General features: G+C 42.2%; 2 protein-coding genes across 2 annotated transcripts; one reads left to right on the top strand and one right to left on the bottom strand.

The window, feature by feature from the left end:
• The first annotated feature begins 1,020 nt into the window (after window positions 1–1,020).
• Window positions 1,021–12,923, top strand: EMD (emerin). The gene is made up of 9 exons (XM_039328757.1): window positions 1,021–1,247; window positions 4,333–4,422; window positions 5,621–5,713; window positions 5,785–5,865; window positions 6,313–6,387; window positions 7,430–7,510; window positions 7,763–7,866; window positions 9,746–9,798; window positions 12,159–12,923. Exons 2-9 carry the CDS (start codon window positions 4,341–4,343, stop codon window positions 12,421–12,423), a joined length of 834 nt encoding a protein of 277 aa, XP_039184691.1. The 5' UTR covers window positions 1,021–1,247; window positions 4,333–4,340; the 3' UTR covers window positions 12,424–12,923.
• Window positions 12,924–13,102: 179 nt separating this feature from the next.
• On the bottom strand, window positions 13,103–19,164 carry LOC120301433. Its single transcript, XM_039328675.1, has 4 exons — window positions 19,111–19,164; window positions 17,939–18,237; window positions 13,848–13,986; window positions 13,103–13,727 (listed from the first exon to the last, which is right to left on the bottom strand). The coding sequence occupies exons 1-4, from the start codon at window positions 19,162–19,164 to the stop codon at window positions 13,431–13,433; spliced, it is 789 nt and encodes a 262-aa protein (XP_039184609.1). The 3' UTR covers window positions 13,103–13,430.
• Window positions 19,165–19,463: the final 299 nt, after the last annotated feature.

Raw genomic sequence — 19,463 nt, 5'->3', positions numbered from 1 at the left:
GCAGATGTTGATGTTTAATAATATCAAAAGTACTGTAGTAGGATGTAAGGTGTTCCAAGTAAAGTTGCATTTTGCAATTGACTGTTGGTGATTTTGTCAATGCTGATGGCATACAACTGGTGCTCCAGATGTTTTGGAATTGCATCCAAGGCACCTATTATTGTCTATTGAAATGGACATCTAATATTAGAACCCATCATTAAAAGAATGTTCTTCCTGTGTCAACTCAGAAAGTTCAGACTGGCCCAGGAGCCGTTGATACAGTTCTACAGAGGAATTTTTGAGTCTGTCATTTGTACTTCTATAACTGTCTGATTTGGTGCAGCAATCAAACAGGACTGGTACAGACTCCAACGGATAATTAGCACTGCAGAAAAAACAATTGTAATAAGCATGCCTTCCAGTGAGGACCTGTATACTGCACGAGCCAGAAAGAGAGCTGAGAAATAGCTACACAGCCCTCACATCCTGAACAAACTGTTTCCCCTCAGGACGCCACTGCAGGGCGTTGCATGCCAAAACAACGAGACACAAAGATAGTCCCCCCCCCATGCCATCCCTCTGCTAAACACCTAATTCCCACAGCACTGACTTATGCCTAAGGATATTTACCCATGTAGTACGGCTGTATTACTATTCCTTCTCATCTTTCGGATTACCTTCTCCTATTGGTCTCTTATGATTATCACTTTGTTGTTTGTATGCACACTCAGAGTTTATGCACCGGAGACAAATTACTTGTGTGTCCAATCACACTTGGCCAATAAAAGAATATTCTATTACAATTGGTGCTGTCCTTGCTTTCTTTTACCACAGACGTTCTACTTCTGTTATTATGGTTGGTCACAGTCGGTATGTAGACTGGATTTGGCGTTTTCATCAACTCAGGGAGTCCTTCCCAAGGATCTGGGATAGGCAGATGTTGATATCTGGCGGTGTTAATTATTAGTACCAGATGGATTCGGCCCCGCCTGTAAACGTCTGCCTCCTTGTTTCCTGAGCCTGGGAGGCGGCAAACGCGCGTCGTTCTTTTGCGCTACCAGTGCCAAGAAGTGAAAAGATCTGAAACGCAAAGGCCGGTAAGGAGAGCCAGCCAGAAAAGGAAGCCCGCCCCGAACCCGCCCGGCAGCTACGGAGGAGGAAGAGGCCGTGTGCGGCGCTGAGATCCACAGCCTGTCGGGTCCTCCCGCCCCGCAGTCTGACTCACTTCCCTTACGGGGGCCAGCCCAGGGCGCCCGGAATAACAGGTAGGAAAGAGCCCCCGCTACCCTCTTTGCCACCACCCTGCCCTCTTCCCTGCGGAGGGGAGGCTTGCCTACCCCTTTCCCTCGCAGCCCGGCCGTGAGGAGAACTTCTGCGCGGCCCCACCCTTTATTTCGGTTGCAAAGCCAGCTTCGCCCCTCCCCCCCCCCCCCGCTTTCTAGTTTCCTAAAGTTGGACTAGAGAGGGTGGAGATGGGTGGGCTCCGTCTTTTTTTTTTTTTTTTCCTGGGCAACTGGATATATCGTTGCTAGGAGTAGAGAGAAGCGTGTTATGAAAAGAGGCTGGGCCGTATAGGATCCGGGCATGGAAGGCATCGCCCGCGTCGAGCCTGCCCGGGCAGCGACTGCACGTCTCTCGTTTGGTAGAGAGTGAGGCCCCCCTACGAAGAGTCGAGGGGACTAGAGGAGCCGGGCGACAGGGTGACCTTCTGCCCGTTTGGCCCTTTTAGACGTCTCTCCCGCCCCTCTGAGCAAGGCAGAGCCGAGGCCGAGCCCGAGCCGAGCCCGGAGCAGCCCAGGCGTTTGAAAGTTGGCAGCTGTCAGGCTTCGGTTCCTCCGCCCGCCCGCCCGCCCGGCCCTCGCGCCCTCGGCATTTGCTGTCCTGTCAGAGGATGGGGGTGTTGGAGGGCCTGGAGCGCGGCCGAACTGTTTTTCTTGCAAAAGGACTGCAGGTGGTGGCTGATGGGATATATGGGTTTTCGGGTTCCTTAGCTGACCCTGAAGTATGCTTTGGGCGGGGTTACTTTTCTAAACTTAACTCCAGAGCTCAGTTACCCGCTGGCTGACTTTCCTTCTTTCTCCGTGAATCTGCTTTCCTCCATTCAACGCAATCTAGACTTTGGTTGAATGCAGACGTTTATAGTTGGAAAGATAGCATAATCCAGGGTGCAGCTTAATATTCAGGCATGCAAGCCGCGGATTGGTAAAGCCCTCACCCACCCACCCCTCTTTTATAAATAACTCAAAGCTCTGAGCATATCTAGTGCTCTTTTTCCCCTACAACAGCAACCTTGTGAGACGAGTTTGGCTGAGAGAGAGTAACTGGCCCAAAGTCATCCAGCTGGGTTTCATACTTAAAGTGGGACTAGACTGGTGTCTTAACCACTAGACCAGAGGTAGGCAACTGTGGCTCTTTTATGACTCGTGGACTTCAACTCTCAGAATTCCTGAGCCAGCTGGCTCAGGAATTCTGAGAGTTGAAGTCCACGAGTCATAAAAGAGCCAAGGTTGCCTACCTCTGCACTAGACCAAAGTGACTCTCTTGGTCAACTCTCCCTCCTCCCTATTTAACTGTTCTCTGGATTTAAAAAGGATACAGGATTTCTATTGTTGGTTATTACATACTGAAACTCCTAATTAGCACAATGTTTCCCTGTGATCATTTGCTTGCCTAAATTGTTTTTTTTAAACATTACTTAATCTTAGGCATAGGAAGCATGCAACTGTAATAATAAGTTTCATTGTTAAGGAATAAACATGTGCCAAATTCATATGGGGTGGGGGTGGGGGGGAGGAATTCAAGGGAAAGCCAAGGCACACTCAGGCATCTGAGACAAAACAAATTTACAAACTGTGTCTGATACTAATTCAGGCTCCAGCTCTGAATGTTTTTCCATTTAAATAAAAACATTTTATCTTCTTTATAGAGGTAGATCCTGAATCTTGAAGACAGAATTTCAGACAAATCTAATAATAACTTGAAGTTTTGCTTTTTGTCTTTTTTTTTTGTTATGTTGGGTTTTAGGAGAATTTGAATTGGATAAAGGTCCAGAATAACATTGTACAACATGTGGATTCTAATCAGACACAATCCCTTGTAATACATATCTAGAATGCATGGATTCCATTTGGATTCCTGAACTGATTAAGTTATGAAGATGGTGAGGGGAATTTGTTTAAATGGCCTGTTTTGTTACTGAAAAGAAATCTTTCTGTATTATGCTCAGGCAAATAATATGGTGAAAAACTTAAGGAGTGGCTTACAATTTTTTTGCCTGACACCCTTCCCCCCAGTTCTTTTGTCAAAGTTGTAATCTTGCAAAAATGCAAAAAGCTTGTTGCTTTTTAAAGATTTATCAAGGCCTGTATGTTTATGTACTAGATTGAAATTATTAGTTGCCTTAAGAATTATCCAAAATTTGAAAGTATTGAATTTGGGCAATAATAAATTCAAATAAATAAAATAAATCTCTACACATAAGTATAGAAGAAAATGATGCACAAAAATGCAGACTGGCATTAAATAAAATCTGATTAAAATAAGTACACATGATAAAATATTTGTTGCTGACAGTAATCCTAAGGGTGCATTCATAGTAAGTTATGTGTAATGGGATAATATCTTTATCCTGATTCAGAGGGAGTCGCCAAATGGGTTTCTTTGGTTTTATTTTTTCATCAAGAGAAATCGGAAGAACATAATCCTCTTTTCCCACACTCAGCAAATGTACTTTGGGAAATTATGTGTCCCTCCTAGAGGCTTTAGTAATGCTATGTTAGTAAACTGCCTAGCACTGAATTAGATCCGCCCACCACTGTCTTGCCTGGCTTAATCCAACATTGCCCAACTATTGACAGACATGGCCAGTTTGTAGTACTGTAAGGGGTTGAAAATACTAGCTCTTGTTGAGGCAACATTGCCTTTATTGTTATTGCTCAGCCCCTCTTGTTATAACAGAGCACATTGTTCTTAGTCCTTTCCTATTCTGAGAGATACAGTCACTTCCAAATATTGACTTTATTTATATTGGGTTTTGCTTTTCCATCTCATTTCTCCCTTTCATATGTAACTAGTTTAGGAACAGCTTGATTACATTTTATCCCCTTCACAAAAAAAAATTAAAAACACACATGCTTCTACTGAAGTCATACTCTGCAGAGAACCTGTAGCAATATTGGTACTGAAGCTACTTTTGCTTTCAAGATAAAGTATTTTAGTGGTTGGTGTGATCATGTGTGAGAGATCTTCATTTATTTTTAAAAGTAGGTGTTTTCCAATTGTACAGTTAATTGTTATTTAGGGATATTGGCTGCAACTTATTTCTCCACACCTTCATTCTGCATCTTCTAGGTAGCACCATGGATGAGTATAAAGGCATGACAGACAAGGAACTTATTGCACGATTGAAAAAATACAGCATCCCCCACGGACCACTTGTTGGTATGTGTTGTGACAATGTGTTTACCCAGAGCAGAAAAAATAAGTGCAGGTAGTCTTCAACCTTAATGGAACTTGCAATTTTGGCTGTAAGTTGTGATGGTTGTAAAGTGGGTGACCGCATGACCCTGCCTGATTACAGACATGTATTACAAACAGCCATGAATGTCAGGGGCCCCAAATGTCAGATCTTAGCATCTGGGTCATAACTCCCTTTTTTGGGGTCCTTCATAACATCAAATGATCGCTGAGCGACCTGTTGTAAGCTGAGAACTGCCTGTAAACATGCCTTGGAATTTGGAAGTAGGAAAGTAACAAGCTAGGAGAGGAAGCAAAATAAGCAAAAAAGATGACGTTTTATAGCAAAGGTGATTTCTTTTCCCCAAACTTTATGTGCAGCCCCCCGCCTTGCTAAAAATGTAATTTTTAATGAACTGGATGGGGAATTTACTAAAATACTGAATGTTAGATGTAAGATTACCCTTAATTAATTTTAATTGTTTTAATTAACATTAAATCAAGTTCATTTTCCTCTAATCAGTTATTTTACTCTGGATCCTTTCCCTTTTTGGAGCATAGCCAGGCCCTCCCTTCAGGGCAGCACTGAAAGATACTTTTTGGCTCATAAAAATTGCGCATCTGGCTTTTACAGCAGAAGAGACCAGTGTATAAGAGAAGATTTATTTGCTTTTCTCCAGTTTTCAAAATAGGAAGGTTTTTCACTAATTTACTAATTTCACAGTGAATTGTCTGAAGTGATGGAGCATATGGGGATAAAATTCTGCCTCTCTGCTCTCATGGATGAGGGAGGAAGATCCATAAATAACAAATGTGAATAATGTTAGTTGAGTCTTCTGGCTCTTAAGAAGAAGAAAAGTCAGAAGAGTTTTAAAATGGTTAAAGGGAATGCTGCACCTAACCAGGAATTGCTTTCCTGTGAAATATCCAACCCACATTTATCTTGTGGTTTGGGGTGTGTTTTCACCACAGATTTACGTCATCGTTGAACACTATGTAGAACAGGTTGTGCAATGAGCTATCCTTTTGGAGTTGGCAAGACTTTGAAGCAAAGTCAGTAAAAACTATTCGGGAATACCTAGGAAGTATTAGTAGAAGAGTAGAAGAAACATATGGAGGAGGCTGAAGGGTTGTATATTGTTCTCTGCTTAGATATAACCCCAACCTGATTTCCGTTCCCCAGGATCTACCCGGAAACTTTATGAAAAGAAAATCTATGAATATGAGACTGAGCGGATTCAATATCCTTCGCATGGAGGACCTGTGTCCCACACAGGTAAGAAGAAACTGACCCAAGTGGAGAAAGGTCTCCTTGCCAGACACTGACCTCTTTTCTTATCCACACAGAGCCAGCCACCAGCCAAAGCTATGTAAAAGAGACCTTTGTGAGTCCACAAAAGAAGGAAGACTCCAGCTATGGACGAGAAGGTGAGTGAAGTGAATTATTAAGATAAGAGTAAAAGACAGACATGGTCTGTGACTCAAAAGACGTTAGAAGGATAAGCAATCCAAGAAACAAACAAACAAACAGGTGAAAATTAGGGCAATGGCATGTGGGTTCTTGGTGCTGTAAGGAAATGGACAATCCAAGTTAAAAAGGGAAAGTCTCCTTTGAGTTGAGATTAACATTTGGGTTGACTGTGTTGGCATGTCCATGCTGTCTTCATGACAACAGTAGGGAAATAGTTTGCCATTACTTTGTTTAGAGAGTGTTTTACAACTTTGCAGTCTAGTCTACAATCCAAGTATGTTGTAATAATACTAAACAGACCCAACCTTTTTTTAGTTTCCCAGCCTAGACAAGGTGACCCAGGTACTGACTCCTATTAAGGCTGGATCAAATTTAAATACCTTTTAATTCATTCTACCCTGCAGCTCTTGGCTCCACAAGAACTTACTTCAAAGAATATGTCCCAAGACAGGAATACTATTCCGAGTACAGAGATGAAGGTAGGTGTGAGAGGAGAGTCTTTGACTAAAGGAAGATGGATTATGGGTCATGGACATGGGATGAGGATATTGAAAAGCTGGGAGTTTTTCATTTGGGAAGAAGATATATTTTATTGGTTTTTCTTTATAGCTAGAGAAATGTATATAGTCTCTCACCAAAAAAAATGACATAGTTAATATACTTTATTCATATTCGGAACTCAACCCCCAAAACAGGGATTTCTATATAAATCTTGCTTGGTTGTGCCTAAAATCATAAATAGAGACTATGTGCAGTCAATGCTGTATTTGTCCCATAAGGGACAAAATACAGCATCTTTGTGCTTCTAGGGCATTCTGAGGTTAACTATGTCTTTGTTGGCACTGACACTGCCAAAATTAATACTCTACATCATAAATAAATACTATGCATTGATATTTTTATATTAAGTGTTGCTTTGGTAATTATGATGAAAGTTATCATTTATTTTTTTAAAAGTCAGAATTTCTTGAATGCTGCATTATCGCAGGAAGGACAGATGGTCCTTGATTAATGACCACTTGTTCAATGACTATTCAAACTTAGGATGGTTCTGAACAAAAGATGGTTATGACTGGTCTTTGGATTTATGATCACCATTTGTGACCTTCTTTGCTGGATTCCTACAAGCAAAATCAATGGAGAAGCCAGCAGAAGATAGCAAATAGTGGCCGTGTGATGTCCTTGTTTAACAACTTCCAGTGATTCCTTTATTAATGGCGATGAGAAGTTCTGAGATTTCTTTGCTAAACAGCATGGTCATATGATGTTATGTTTTACAACTGCATTGGTTGGTCCCAATTACTATTGTGAAGTTCATATTACCTATAATTGTGTTGTATCATATGCAACAGAATGCCAAACGGATCCAAAACCATTTGCAGATATTGTCTATCCCTTCTGCAACATGTTCTCAGGTTAAATAGCTTAACTTGCTTTTTACTATAAATACAAATACACACGTATGTGCCAGAAAGAGGAAGAGCTTTTGCTTCAAGTATTTTTTTTCCTGTGATTTCCTAGATCCCAGTGCCACCAAGTCATATCAGAGTTATAACTACAATCTGCCCCACCATGAAGAGCATTCTTCATATGTATCAGAAGGTAGGAAGAAAAATGAGAGTTCAAAATGGGCTCTGAAAATCCACAACCCCTATAAGATCGGAACCATAATATTTGGTCAAACTGATAATTGCTGAGAAATCTGGGAACAAAAAAACACCCATCCAGAGAGTACCCAGTCAGAGAAATCTGATCTTCAGCCTTTATTATTGTTTTTATATTCATATATAACAAAAATCATATGCCATGCCATCAGAGTCTTTGATAGACTTGTCTCTCTCTCTCTTATGTCAGATATGGATGTCGACACTTCTGAGCCCTCCAGACCTTCCATTCGGAGTTACTCATCTTTATTAAGTCACACAACATTTCCAGGGACAGTGAGCGCCCGCCAGCCAGTAAGTTGTTCCTCACATGCTGTCAAGCCCAAAGACAACACTGAGAAGTCTAGTTGTAGGAGATGACCAGGCTGAGCCTGAGGGAGGGGTCATATGTGTCATACATCACGAGTAGATCTAAGTCCAGCCCACCTTGAATGTCTTTCTTATCTCCCGTTCATTTCCCTTGACCGCTAGTTGGTCAGATTCTTGTAGAATCTACCTGGATCTCCTGATTTCCCTGGTGCTTGACACTAGTTGAATTCAATCTGTTTCTTGCTTACACCTAATAGAGAGAATATTGCAAAACTAAAACTATAAACTTCTAACCTACTAGATATAGCTTGAGAGATTCTAGGGCAGTGATGGCGAACCTTTTAGAGACTGAGTGCCCCAAAACTGGCCCTGCCCCTGCTCCACCCCCTGCCCTGCCCCCATCCCCCGCCCCACCTGCCCGCAGGGCTACTCACCGCCTCCAGGGCCCGCCGCAGATCCCTCAGGCAGCCCAGCAGCGCTATGGCGGTCACGCCCTCTGCCCGCGCCCTGCAGCATCAACTGCATGATGGGGTGTGAGGGCAGTCTTGTCTATGCTGCCTGGCTGCCATGTCCTTGGCTGCGCGGCTCCAAATGGGCCACGCTCAGGGGCAACTCTCCTGGGGGGCTGCTAGAGAGGAGGGTGTCACGGGGGGAGGCGAGGCTGGGGCAACGGCACATATGCCCACAGAGAGGGCTCTGAGTGCCGCCTCTGGCACCCGTGCCATAGGTTCACCACTACTGTTCTAGGGACTGGCTACCTGGAACCTCTTCCCCCACCCTTCCCCCTCCAGCTTGGGCTGCACAGTCTTTTAATCCTGCTCTGTCTCTGGGAAAGCTCTGTGCTGGCCAAACTCTCCCCCATTGTTCTCCATTCTATCACACATACCTAGACAGAACAAGAAAGCTATCCAGGTGGGATTACATCCGAAACAATCAAGGAAAGATCTCTCCTTACAACTCTGTATAGATAGCCTTTGACTTACGACTACAGTTGGGACCAGAGTGTTTGTTGCTAAGCAAGGCAGTTGTTAAGTGAGCTGCACCCAATTTTACAAACTTTTTGCCGCAGCTGTTAAGCAAAAGAAGAAATGGAGACATGGTAGCAGTGTTCCAGTATTTGAGGGGCTGCCACCAAGAAGAGGGGGTCATGTTATTCACCAAAGCACCAGAAGGCAGAACAGGAAACATTGGTTGGAAACTGATCAGAGAGAGAAGCAGCCAGGAATTAAGGAGAAACTTCCTGTCAGTGAGGACAATTAACCAGTGGAACAGCTTACCCCCAGAAATCATGGGCACTCCATCACTGGGGATTTTTAAAAAGAGGCTGGACAGTCACTTGTCTGAGATGGTATAGGTCCTCCTGCTTGAGTGGGGGCGCTGGACTAGAAGACCTTCAAGGTCCCTTCCAGCTCCATTCTATTCTATTCTATTCTATTCTATTCTATTCTATTCTATTCTATTCTATTCTATTCTATTCTCGTTCCAATATTCTATTCTATTCTATTCTATTCTATTCTATTCTATTCTATTCTATTCTATTTTATTCTATTCTATTCTATTCTATTCTATTCTGTTGTACTGTAATTAAGTGAATCATGTGATCATGAAGCAAATCCAGTTTCCCCCATTCATTTTGCTTATTATAAGCCAGCTGGGAAAGTCACAAATGATGATCACATGACTGCTGCTAATACATGCTGGTTGCCAAGCAGCCAAATGTTGATCATGTGACCGGGCTGAAATGGTCTTAGGTGGGAGGATCAGTCATAAGCCACTTTTTTCAGTATTGTTGTAATTTCAAATGGTTGGTAAACAATAGTTATTAGTGAAGTGTACACTCACTACTGTCCATGCTTTCTTTCAGATTGCCGAGCCATATTCCTATTCTTCCAGTGAGAAGGATAGGCCAGCTGAGAGGTAAGTAGGGTCAGTGCAGAGGCATCAGTAAGAAAGAATATTCCCAAGAACGCCTAGTGCAGGGGTTCTTAACCTTGGTAACTTTAAGACTTGTGGACTTCAACTCCCAGAATTCCTCAGCCAGCAAAGCTGGCTGAGGAATTCTGGGAGTTGAAGTCCACAAGTCTTAAAGTTGCCAAGGTTGAGAACCCCTGGCCTAGTGGAATGGGTTGTTAGCTTGCTCTGTGGCTAGATGCCATTCTGTGGTTCCTTCAGTAAATGCATGATTTGATGACCTTGAGGGTAGCCAGGTGATGCTAAGTCCAGATAGAGCTACCTGAAAAAGTTGCCTTAAGAAGTCCTGTGCCCACATGTCCCTATGCACCAAAATAAGTTGTAGACTTTGAATTGGGAATGTTGCACAGCCTTATCTGTAATAGGGAGTCCTTTCAGTGTTGCCAAATATTTCTGGTTCTAAAGAAAGGTTGATGCTCAAACTCCCGTCAGCTGAGATGGATTTCTCCAATTTGGTTCCATTTGATATACCAGGGCTGCCATTCACAGAATAGTTGCTGGCTGTCAGTGTTAGAAGTTGCAGTTCCTGCACATTTTGATGGAACCAGACCAGGGAAGGCTTTTATGCTAAGGTTAGGCAGTGAATTTTGAGCACTGTCAGAAATTTTTTTAGATTTTTATTAAAGTTTATTATACGATACAAATAAAAACAAAAACAGAGAAATGTTAAAGAGACAGCGCAGATAGCGAATTCTGTTTTTTTTTTCAGTATAGTACAATACAAAAAAATACACATCCGCAACTTACGACTGCGGTTGAGCCCAAAATTTATGTTGTTAAGTGAGACATCTGTTAAGTGAGTTTTGCCCTATTTTACGATCTTTCTTGCCTCAGTTGTTAAGTGAATCACTGACGTTGATAAGTTAATAACCTGCTAGAATTGGGTATGTCTAGTTTAACGAAGAGAAGGACAAGGGGGGACATGACAGCAGTATTCCAATATCTCAGGGCTTCCAGAAAGAAGAGGGAATTAAGCTATTTTCCAAAGCACCTGAAGGCAGGACAAGAAGCAATGGGTGGAAACTAATCAAGGAGAGAAGCAACCTAGAACTAAGGAGAAACTTCCTGACAGTGAGAACAATCAATCAGTGGAACAGCCTGCCTCCAGAAGCAGTAAATGCTCCAACACTGGAAGTTTTTAAGAAGAGACTGGACAGCCATTTGTCCGAAATGGTGTAGGGTTTCCTGCCTGAGCAAGGGGTTGGACTAGATGACCTCCAAGGTCCCTTCCAACTTTACTACTATTACTAATGGTGATTAAGTGAATCTAGCTTCCCCATTGACTTGTCAGAAGGTTGCAAAAGGTGATCACATGACCTTGGGACACAGCAACGGTCATAAATATGAACCAGTTGCCAAGCATCTGAATTCTGATCACATGATCATGGGGATGCTGCAAAAATTGTAACTGTGAAAAACAGTCATGTCACTTTTTTCAATGACATTGTAACCTTGAACAGTCATTAAATGAGGACTGAATAAGTCGAGGACTACCTGTATGCAACCTCAATCTTTTGCTTTACATTTCTAAACGTTAGAAGCCATTTCTGTAACAACAAAGTCATTCTAGTTGTCAAAACCTAAAACTACATTTTCATTTTTTTTCAGTTTTGGTTCAAAATCCAGAAATGGTTTTCAAATGCAAACAAAATTAGATAATTCACACAGTTATCTTTAATTCAAACAGTTCACTTTGCCATCTCCAACTCCATCACCTTTACCATCCATTCTTCCATTGTGGGAACTAATCTGTCTTTCCATTCTTGTGCTTATTAAGATTCTTGCTGTGTTCAACATATATAGTAACGTAAAATAGTAGGCTTATCAGCGTTCCTGCAATTGTCAAAATGAGAATCTTTTGCAATCTTTGTGAAAAATCTGAAAGGGGGGTGTATCATCAACATGCAAATGATGACTAGTGGAGATCAGGTGAGAGTATCATGGCAGATAGAAAATCTAATCTAGGAGGCCTTAAATCGCAGTACCTGAGGTTGATAAGGTTCTTCTGCACAGCACTCCCTGAAATGAACTGCATCCCTGCAATTCATTTCCATGGAGCTTATCTTGTCAGCAATGGTTTGCTTGGTGTTAATTAATGGGAAAAGACAAAGAGATTGTCAAAATGACTGTCAAATCCAAGTGTTCCAATGTCTCAGGGGTTGCCACAAAGAAGAGGGAGTCAGGCTATTCTCCAAAGCACCTGAAGGTAGAACAAGAAACAACAGATGGAAACTAACCAAGGAGAGAAGCAACCTGGAACTAAGGAGAAATTTCCTTACATTTCTGTTTTGGGTTTATGTTTGCAGAGACAGCAGTTCCTACCAGAGCGTTTTCCAACGGAAATCATCTGGCTTGTCTTCGCTGCAGGTGCAGCCCCGCCGTGCCATACATCCAGAACGTCAGGCCCAGGCAACGGAGACGGCTCTGGGGAGCAGTGCAGCAACCAAGCGATACCTCCCCCTCTGGCTCCAGCTCCTGTTGTTTGGGCTGCTGGCTGCCTTCCTGGCCTACGTCTACTTCTTACAGGGAGGGGCTGAGGACAACCCCTTTGTCAAGTACATTCCTCAGTGAAGCCTTGGCTCTTATTACCTAGCCAGTCTTAGCTGACCTGGTCCCCTTCAGATTGGTCAGGGTGTAACTTCCAGAGATCGCAGCCCATTGGCTGGGATGCTGGGATTTGCAGTTCTAACCCAGGCAGAAGGCACCATGATGGCCAGGAATGGCCTAGAATTTTGTGGGGAGTGAGTTTTGTGTGTGTGGGTAAAATGTTTTGTTGACAGTAAGTGCCTTCTTGTCAGTTAAAAAAGAAAGTAGTATATTGAGGGCCAGGGATGGAAAGGTTTCTACCAACTTTCCAGAGATAAAACTGCTCCCCACACCTCGGGCCATCTCCTTCCTGAAACCAGCTAACATGGGGCATTTTTATCTGCTGATTTTATAGCTTGTCTTTATATGGGTGGCTTCTTATGAGGGGGTGGATGGGCATAGAGGGAAGAAATGTAGCCTATCAATTGCTTTGTTTTAAATATACAAATGTATGGACTATCTAAATAAATCTTCCCATTTTTTAAGGTTGTCTTATTTCATTATTTCACCTCAGTCTCTAGATAATCACCATTTCTATGTAGACATTGCTCACCCTCCCATAACTCCAAATCTTTTTAAGGTCAAATAGCTGAAAGGTTTCCCCATAGCTTTCATCATTTTGATTTGGCCGGCCGTGTAAAGAAAGATGACATTAAGCCAGAAGTCTTTTTTTAAGTGTTTATGGGATTTTTAAAAATTCTTTCATAGACCGCTAAAAAGAAAGAAATGGAATTCACACACTGGGCCAACCTTTTTCCTTTCTATTTTCACACTTGGGAGTGGAGACAAAGTTCACATCCTTCTGAGATTCCCTCCCCAAATCTGAAAGAACAGGAGCAAGGAGCTGCATTCCCATGTAACGCTAAGCCAAGTTTTTAAACCAGGGTTGTTGAATAAGCTGCTAACCTCAAAATGAACACATTACAGCTTGATGTTATGTGTAAGCCACCTGGTGAAGCATTCTTGGTAGCAGGGACATGGGTGGGAGGCAGTCATGTATTATTGGCAAGGGAATGTTTTGATGGGACTGAGGTAAGAGTAGAGGCCTTGAGGGAACTCTGAGGATGTGAAGCCGCAGCCTGTAGGGCTACAGGAGGGTGCTTGACTGGGACCTGAGAGGGCTTTCTGTTGGGGTGAGGAAGGCGCGGGAAGGGAACAGATATCAAGGAAGGGGATGCATGCTGGGGAGAGGGATCCCGTTGCTGCTGTGTCCTTCGTAATTTCTCCCGGACTTTTACGAACTCTGGTTGGCTCCCCCCAGGATCCCCTGTTGCTTCCTGCTGTTGATGCTGCAGACAAGAAAGAATACTTCTGTCAGATATCCTTGAAGGTTCCACTGCCAGGCATTTCCTGTCACTGCCTACAAGAACTGTAGGGAGTCCGTCCAGGTCACTTGACCCCCTCCTTACCTGTTCCCGTCTTTGCTGCCAGCGCAAAAGCTCCTGCTCAAGGGGGGATGGTTTCAAGCCACTTTCTGACCCATCCCGGCACCGATTCCGATGCTCTAGAACCTGGAGCAGCTCTGGCTTGGATCGAAGGCTCAGGCCTCTGAGAAGGGAGATTGACACAATACAGGGATTTCACTCATCCTAACCTGCGCAGATAAATGGTTGTGACAAGCATCCACCCTCACTGAGCCCATCAACAAGATAATACGTGAAGCCAGGAGAGCCCATATAAAAAACGGACAACAGTTGTTTCCCTTTAACAATAAACTTTCTCATTCTGGCTTAGTTTGCCTAATAACGTAACAATTTAGACTGGGAACAGGGAAGAAAAGTGCTATAGCAACAGAACAAAGAGAAGAAAATTGTGTATGTTTGTGTGTGTGTGTGTTTATGTGTGTGTACTGTATGAACTGTATGAAATTATACACAAGTTTCAATAAAGGATTCCCATGTATTGTCCCATGTATTGTCTAAGTCGAACAACTCATTCATAATTCTCAATGTATCAGATGTAAAGAATGTTTGGGCAATAAGGCCATATTTAAAAAATACATAGTTATCTCTCACAAAACAATGATTCACAAAGTTCTCTGCGAAAAAATCTGAAAACCATTGTCCATCTAAGCTGAAGCTGAGCATGCTAAGAAAACAAGAAATATTCCTAGATGTATCAACAAACATTGAAGATGTTTGCTTTTGGTTTTATATCAGCTTGTTGTTCCAGCCCTTTAAAAAAAACACAAACTGGATATGTAAATGTTATTTTTATAACAACATTAAATGGACCTGGTACTGAAACTGGTGAAATAACAAACTTTCCCTTCCTACTGTGTATATTCCATTCTTCTTTAAGATGAGAAACAATAATTATTGTCTAACTTCCTGAGTCATAAAAGCTTTTTAAACCTGCTATGGATTGTAAGGAAATTTGCTGTGTGTTTTGGCATTCTTACAAATTAGGACTGCAAGTACTACATGTACTTTTAATATTTGAGTAAAGACCAAGATTTATTTCTAAATAAATAGAGCTGAAGTCTGAAGTGGCTAAAGGTATTCAAGAACAGGTCATCTTACATGGGATTCTTTTCCTTCAATCACATGCCCTCAGAGCTCAGCCTTGTTGTCATTAAGATAGTAAATCTATCAGAATCTTCAGGTCTCTAAGCCACTAATTTGCAACATGATGACTCCCTTGAATTGTCCTATTGATTCCTTAGTGGCATTCTGTTGCCTTCATCCAGGATGGTTTTTCAACTACCCTAATCTAGTCTACAGTGGAGTCTCCAAGTTTGATATTAACTTCAGCATCTTCAGAATTGATAGCGTACTGCTCCATCTATTACTTAACACCACAGGTCTACCTCCATTGCCAGCCTCCTTTTGGATTTGTAAGAGTGTCTGCCTGATACTCTAGATCAGGGGTCCCCAATCCCCGGTCCATGGACCGATACCAATCCATGGCATGTCAGCAACCAGTCCGCACAAACAAGCAAATCCCCATCTGTGGGATGCAGGCAGCACACAAAACCACACTTTCCGGTCCGGGAAAAACCTTTCTCCATGGAACCAGTCCCTGGTGCCCAAAAGGTTGGAGACCTCTGCTCTAGATGATACCACCTCCAAATAGATGAATAAAAGGACACCCCATGGAGGCTTTTCCAAAGGCAACAGGACTTTTTCCTCACAAACTGAAGAAGATTCTTGGATGAGAAGCAAAATGTTTTCAGAGAAAAAAAACAAGGAAGTCCTGTTGCCTTTGGAAAAGCACCTTTGGGACAACTATGACCTGGTTGGTTGAGAATCTCCATAGAAAAATAAAAGGGCAGAAAAAAAAAATGACAGCTCCCCATTTTTTTTCCTTGTAATATTAACAATCAAGCAAAATTGATGAAAGTCTGTGGTTGCAGATGGTTCCTGCTGCCTCTGCTAAACAAGTCCGCTGATGGTCATCAAAGGAAAAGAAAAAAGATTATTTACATAAAATGGGGTATATGAGAGTGGGAAGAAAAAATGCCCTACCACCATTGCTTTACATTTTAGCTCTTGTTTATCTACTGCTGGGTTCAGTGACTGAGTAGGGGTGAAGCAAAATAACAGAATTAATGTGTTATTCTGGCTTGGGGGGGGGGGGGGATATATGAGAATTTGGCTGTGTTGCTCTCCCTCCTGCTACAGAGTACACCTTAGAGAAGTAGTAGAATAGATATCGATTTAAAACTGTCCTTTCTATTTTAGACCTCAAGAAATAGGCCAGCAAATGAGGCTTGAAAAATCTACTGGTGATCAAAGCCCAGTCTGGCTGGAGGCCAGCAAAGGAAAGAAAGGTGACTCCCGCTGTGTCTCATGGGCTGGGAATGTGAGTCAAGTTACAATTCATGTAATCCTATGCATGTCCACTCAGAAGTAAGTCTAGACTCTGTGTGTGTGTGTGTGTGTGTGGTCTTACTCCCAGGGGGGAGATTGTAGGGTTGGCATTGGGAGGATTTTGCTGGTAGAAAGGACATTATTTGGCCTATATGGACAGCCTGGGTATGAAGTGAACTCTTTGGAGAGGGTGAAACTGCATTCATAGATAGAAACAGGCAGATACTAACTATACAATTGAAGGACCTACTAGATACATATATTATTAATGCTATATTAACACAACTGTATATGCAGATAGATATAGATAGATAGATAGATAGATAGATAGATAGATAGATAGATGATGATAGATAGATAGATAGATAGATAGATAGATAGATAGATAGACAGACACACATACATGATTCACAAATGTGGATAAGGAATGACTCCTGTTCATTGCTGCTTTTCTCACACAATCTCATTTCTATCAAACTGAAAACACAAGGTAAAATATGTTCACTTGAAACAAGGGATTAATTTGAATACATTTAGGCATCTGTGGTATGTCAGTGATTGTGGCAATCTTATTGCAGAACCTTTTGATGTAATGATTAAGGTGTTGGATTAGAAACCAGGATATTGAGTTCCAACCAACAGGTTGGATTACTTTGAGCCAGCCAACCCTACTTTTTTTTACAATTACCTAAGGAAAATGGTTTTTCTCTGTTACACCTCCAACAAAATATTTGCTTTGCTACCTTATACCAGGTTTTTTAAGACTCTCCCTTGCAAAAAGTACATTATTGTTTTTATTTTAATGGGCTTTGTGGATGCCCTGATATTTTGGTGATGTCTTAGGAGAGAATATTTCATCTTTAAATAATAACTGTATGGTTGCTTGGAGTGGTCTGATCAGCTTACACAACAGCATGCCAGGTCTCTTACTTTGAAAAGTACTTCCCCATGAGGTATATATTTGGTACATCTTCTCCACTGCTAAGGAGGAAAAAGAATAATGTGCATCTCTTCCTCAAAATGCAGATTATTGATTCCTAAACAGTTGAAATATTTAGGATTTATATATAAAATGTAGCATTTTAAAGAGTAGCAACTTTACTTTGGCAAAAGGTGGCAAAATGGATAATGTGGATGATCGTGAAAATATATGGCATATTTGTTTGTCTTCAATGCACGAGCTTCTTTGATGTTTTTGTTTTGACCAACTAACGTGGCTTCCCATCAATACACAGTAAGAAGTACACAGCATTTTGGCCTAGTGTTAAATTATGGATACCTCTACTTGTGGCTTCCAGAGTAACAGCTATATTTTGCAGACTTGAAACAACAGATGAGAATGGCAGGGAAAGTGAGGCAATAGTGATGGTGGGGGGGCAGTGTCTGTGTCACCTGCACAATGTCATATGAAGTAAAAAGTAAACAGAATTGGAGGAGCAAGAAACAAATGGAATTTTCTCAGCAACAAAATGCCAAATCATAAAAGAGATTTCTTCCAGCAAGGTTGTCAAGCTTTCTCCCAACAATAAACAATAATTTACTTCAGAGAGAAAGTACCCAGACAATCTGCAAAAGTCTCAAGGGATACATCAACAACGGTCCACAGAAGCCAGAGCTTCCAGAGAGTTGTTCTGTCCAGCTTTTGGAAAGCTTATGTAGCAACAGCAGCCTGGAGCTGCAAGCCATACTTGCGATGGGTGAACAGCAACTCCCGGTGTAGGTGCTGCTGGTTTCCAGCGGTTTTGCTGGGGTTTGTGACCCGCAAAGCGGTGACAGGCTGGGCCTCAGCACCCCTGGATGTGGTTTCTGAGCGAGCAGCTAGAAGGAAGGGAGAAGCGGAATTGAGTTCACTGGGCTGTAGAAGTGAGAGACTACTTCTAGACTCCCCTCCCCATACACACAAGTCCTCACCATAAATAATGCTGTGGGATGGGGGATGAAAGCCAGGACCTGAGATTTGGCCCAAAGCCAGAGCTGGTTGGAAGTCCTAATGAGGGGGAGGAAATGGGGAACAGGGCTCTTGGTGGGATATGGCAGGTCAACCTTTCCCCATTTGAATGGCTTCATTCTCACTTTTTTTCCCCTATGCACCATCATGCTTCTTTTTAAAATTAGGACCATACCTGGGTCACCGGTTTAGTTTTAGTTCCTTAAATACCTGTATGTCTTCTGATTGACTAAACAATTGCATTTAAAGCATGTGTATTTCTCAAATTTTAGTGTCAGTATCCCTTGAGGCATGGTGCCCTTACATGATATTTTCCATTTTAATTTAATGCTTATTTTTTTTATTTCTATTTCAGAAGTACATTAGTATATTTATCTAAGCTCTGAGTGAAATTAGGTTCCCTGCTACTGAAGAGTGGAAAAAATATAGTGGCTTAAATACCCAGGAGACATAAATATTATTTAAAAGCTGAAGTATTCATTCATTTCAGTTTCACTTCTGCTAAATGATTTTTGTAACGTTAATAATTTTATTTAGTTAGAGGGTAAGGAAATAAATGAACACAATCCCACTTAAAATGTTTTCTTAAACTTCCCACAAGACATACTTGAATACTCTTTTAAAAAAAACAATTATGAACTTTTTAGCCACTAAACTTCACTTATATCATTCCATCCTCTTAGTTATTTCCTTGCAACAGCATGCACCTCATCAATCCACAGCTAATTGCTCTCACCAGACCCTTCCAGACGCGTCCAGTTGCCGGCTGTGTCCTGCTGCCATGTCACAGTGCCCATCTGTTCCACCCGGGATCCAGGCAAATGGAGGCTTGGAAGCTCCCTAGCTCCCATCTCCCCCACGAAGAGATTGGGTGGCCCAGATGCTGCCATCCCAACCAGGTGAAACAATTACATGGTCTCCAATTGTCTCTCCTGCTGCGTCTTTCTGGTCTGCCACCCCCAGCATGTGCTGGGGGAAGCAGAAAGCCAGCAAGAGTGAAACAAGATCCCACTCTAGGCAACGGAGCAGAAACAGAGCCAGGACTCCTAAAGATGCTCAGTCCAGAAACCTACCTCAGGCCTCCTGCTGTAAGGGCAAGCTCATAGCTAAGACTCTTACTGATGGCAAGTAGCTAGCTATTGTTGAACACAGATTGACCACTGGGGATCAGTGGGTGGTGTCCACCAATTGTGGAAAGGTCTTTTTCCAAGAGGGAAACTAGTATCTTTTAATTTGATTTAATATGGCCAAATGACTTAATGAAA

This window comes from Crotalus tigris, unplaced genomic scaffold (assembly GCF_016545835.1).
Source record: "Crotalus tigris isolate CLP2741 ecotype Arizona unplaced genomic scaffold, ASM1654583v1 scf7180000024383.4638030, whole genome shotgun sequence".
NCBI lineage: Eukaryota > Metazoa > Chordata > Lepidosauria > Squamata > Viperidae > Crotalus > Crotalus tigris.
The sequence above is the reverse complement of the archived record's forward strand: the minus strand, read 5'-3'. Positions and strand labels throughout refer to the sequence as shown.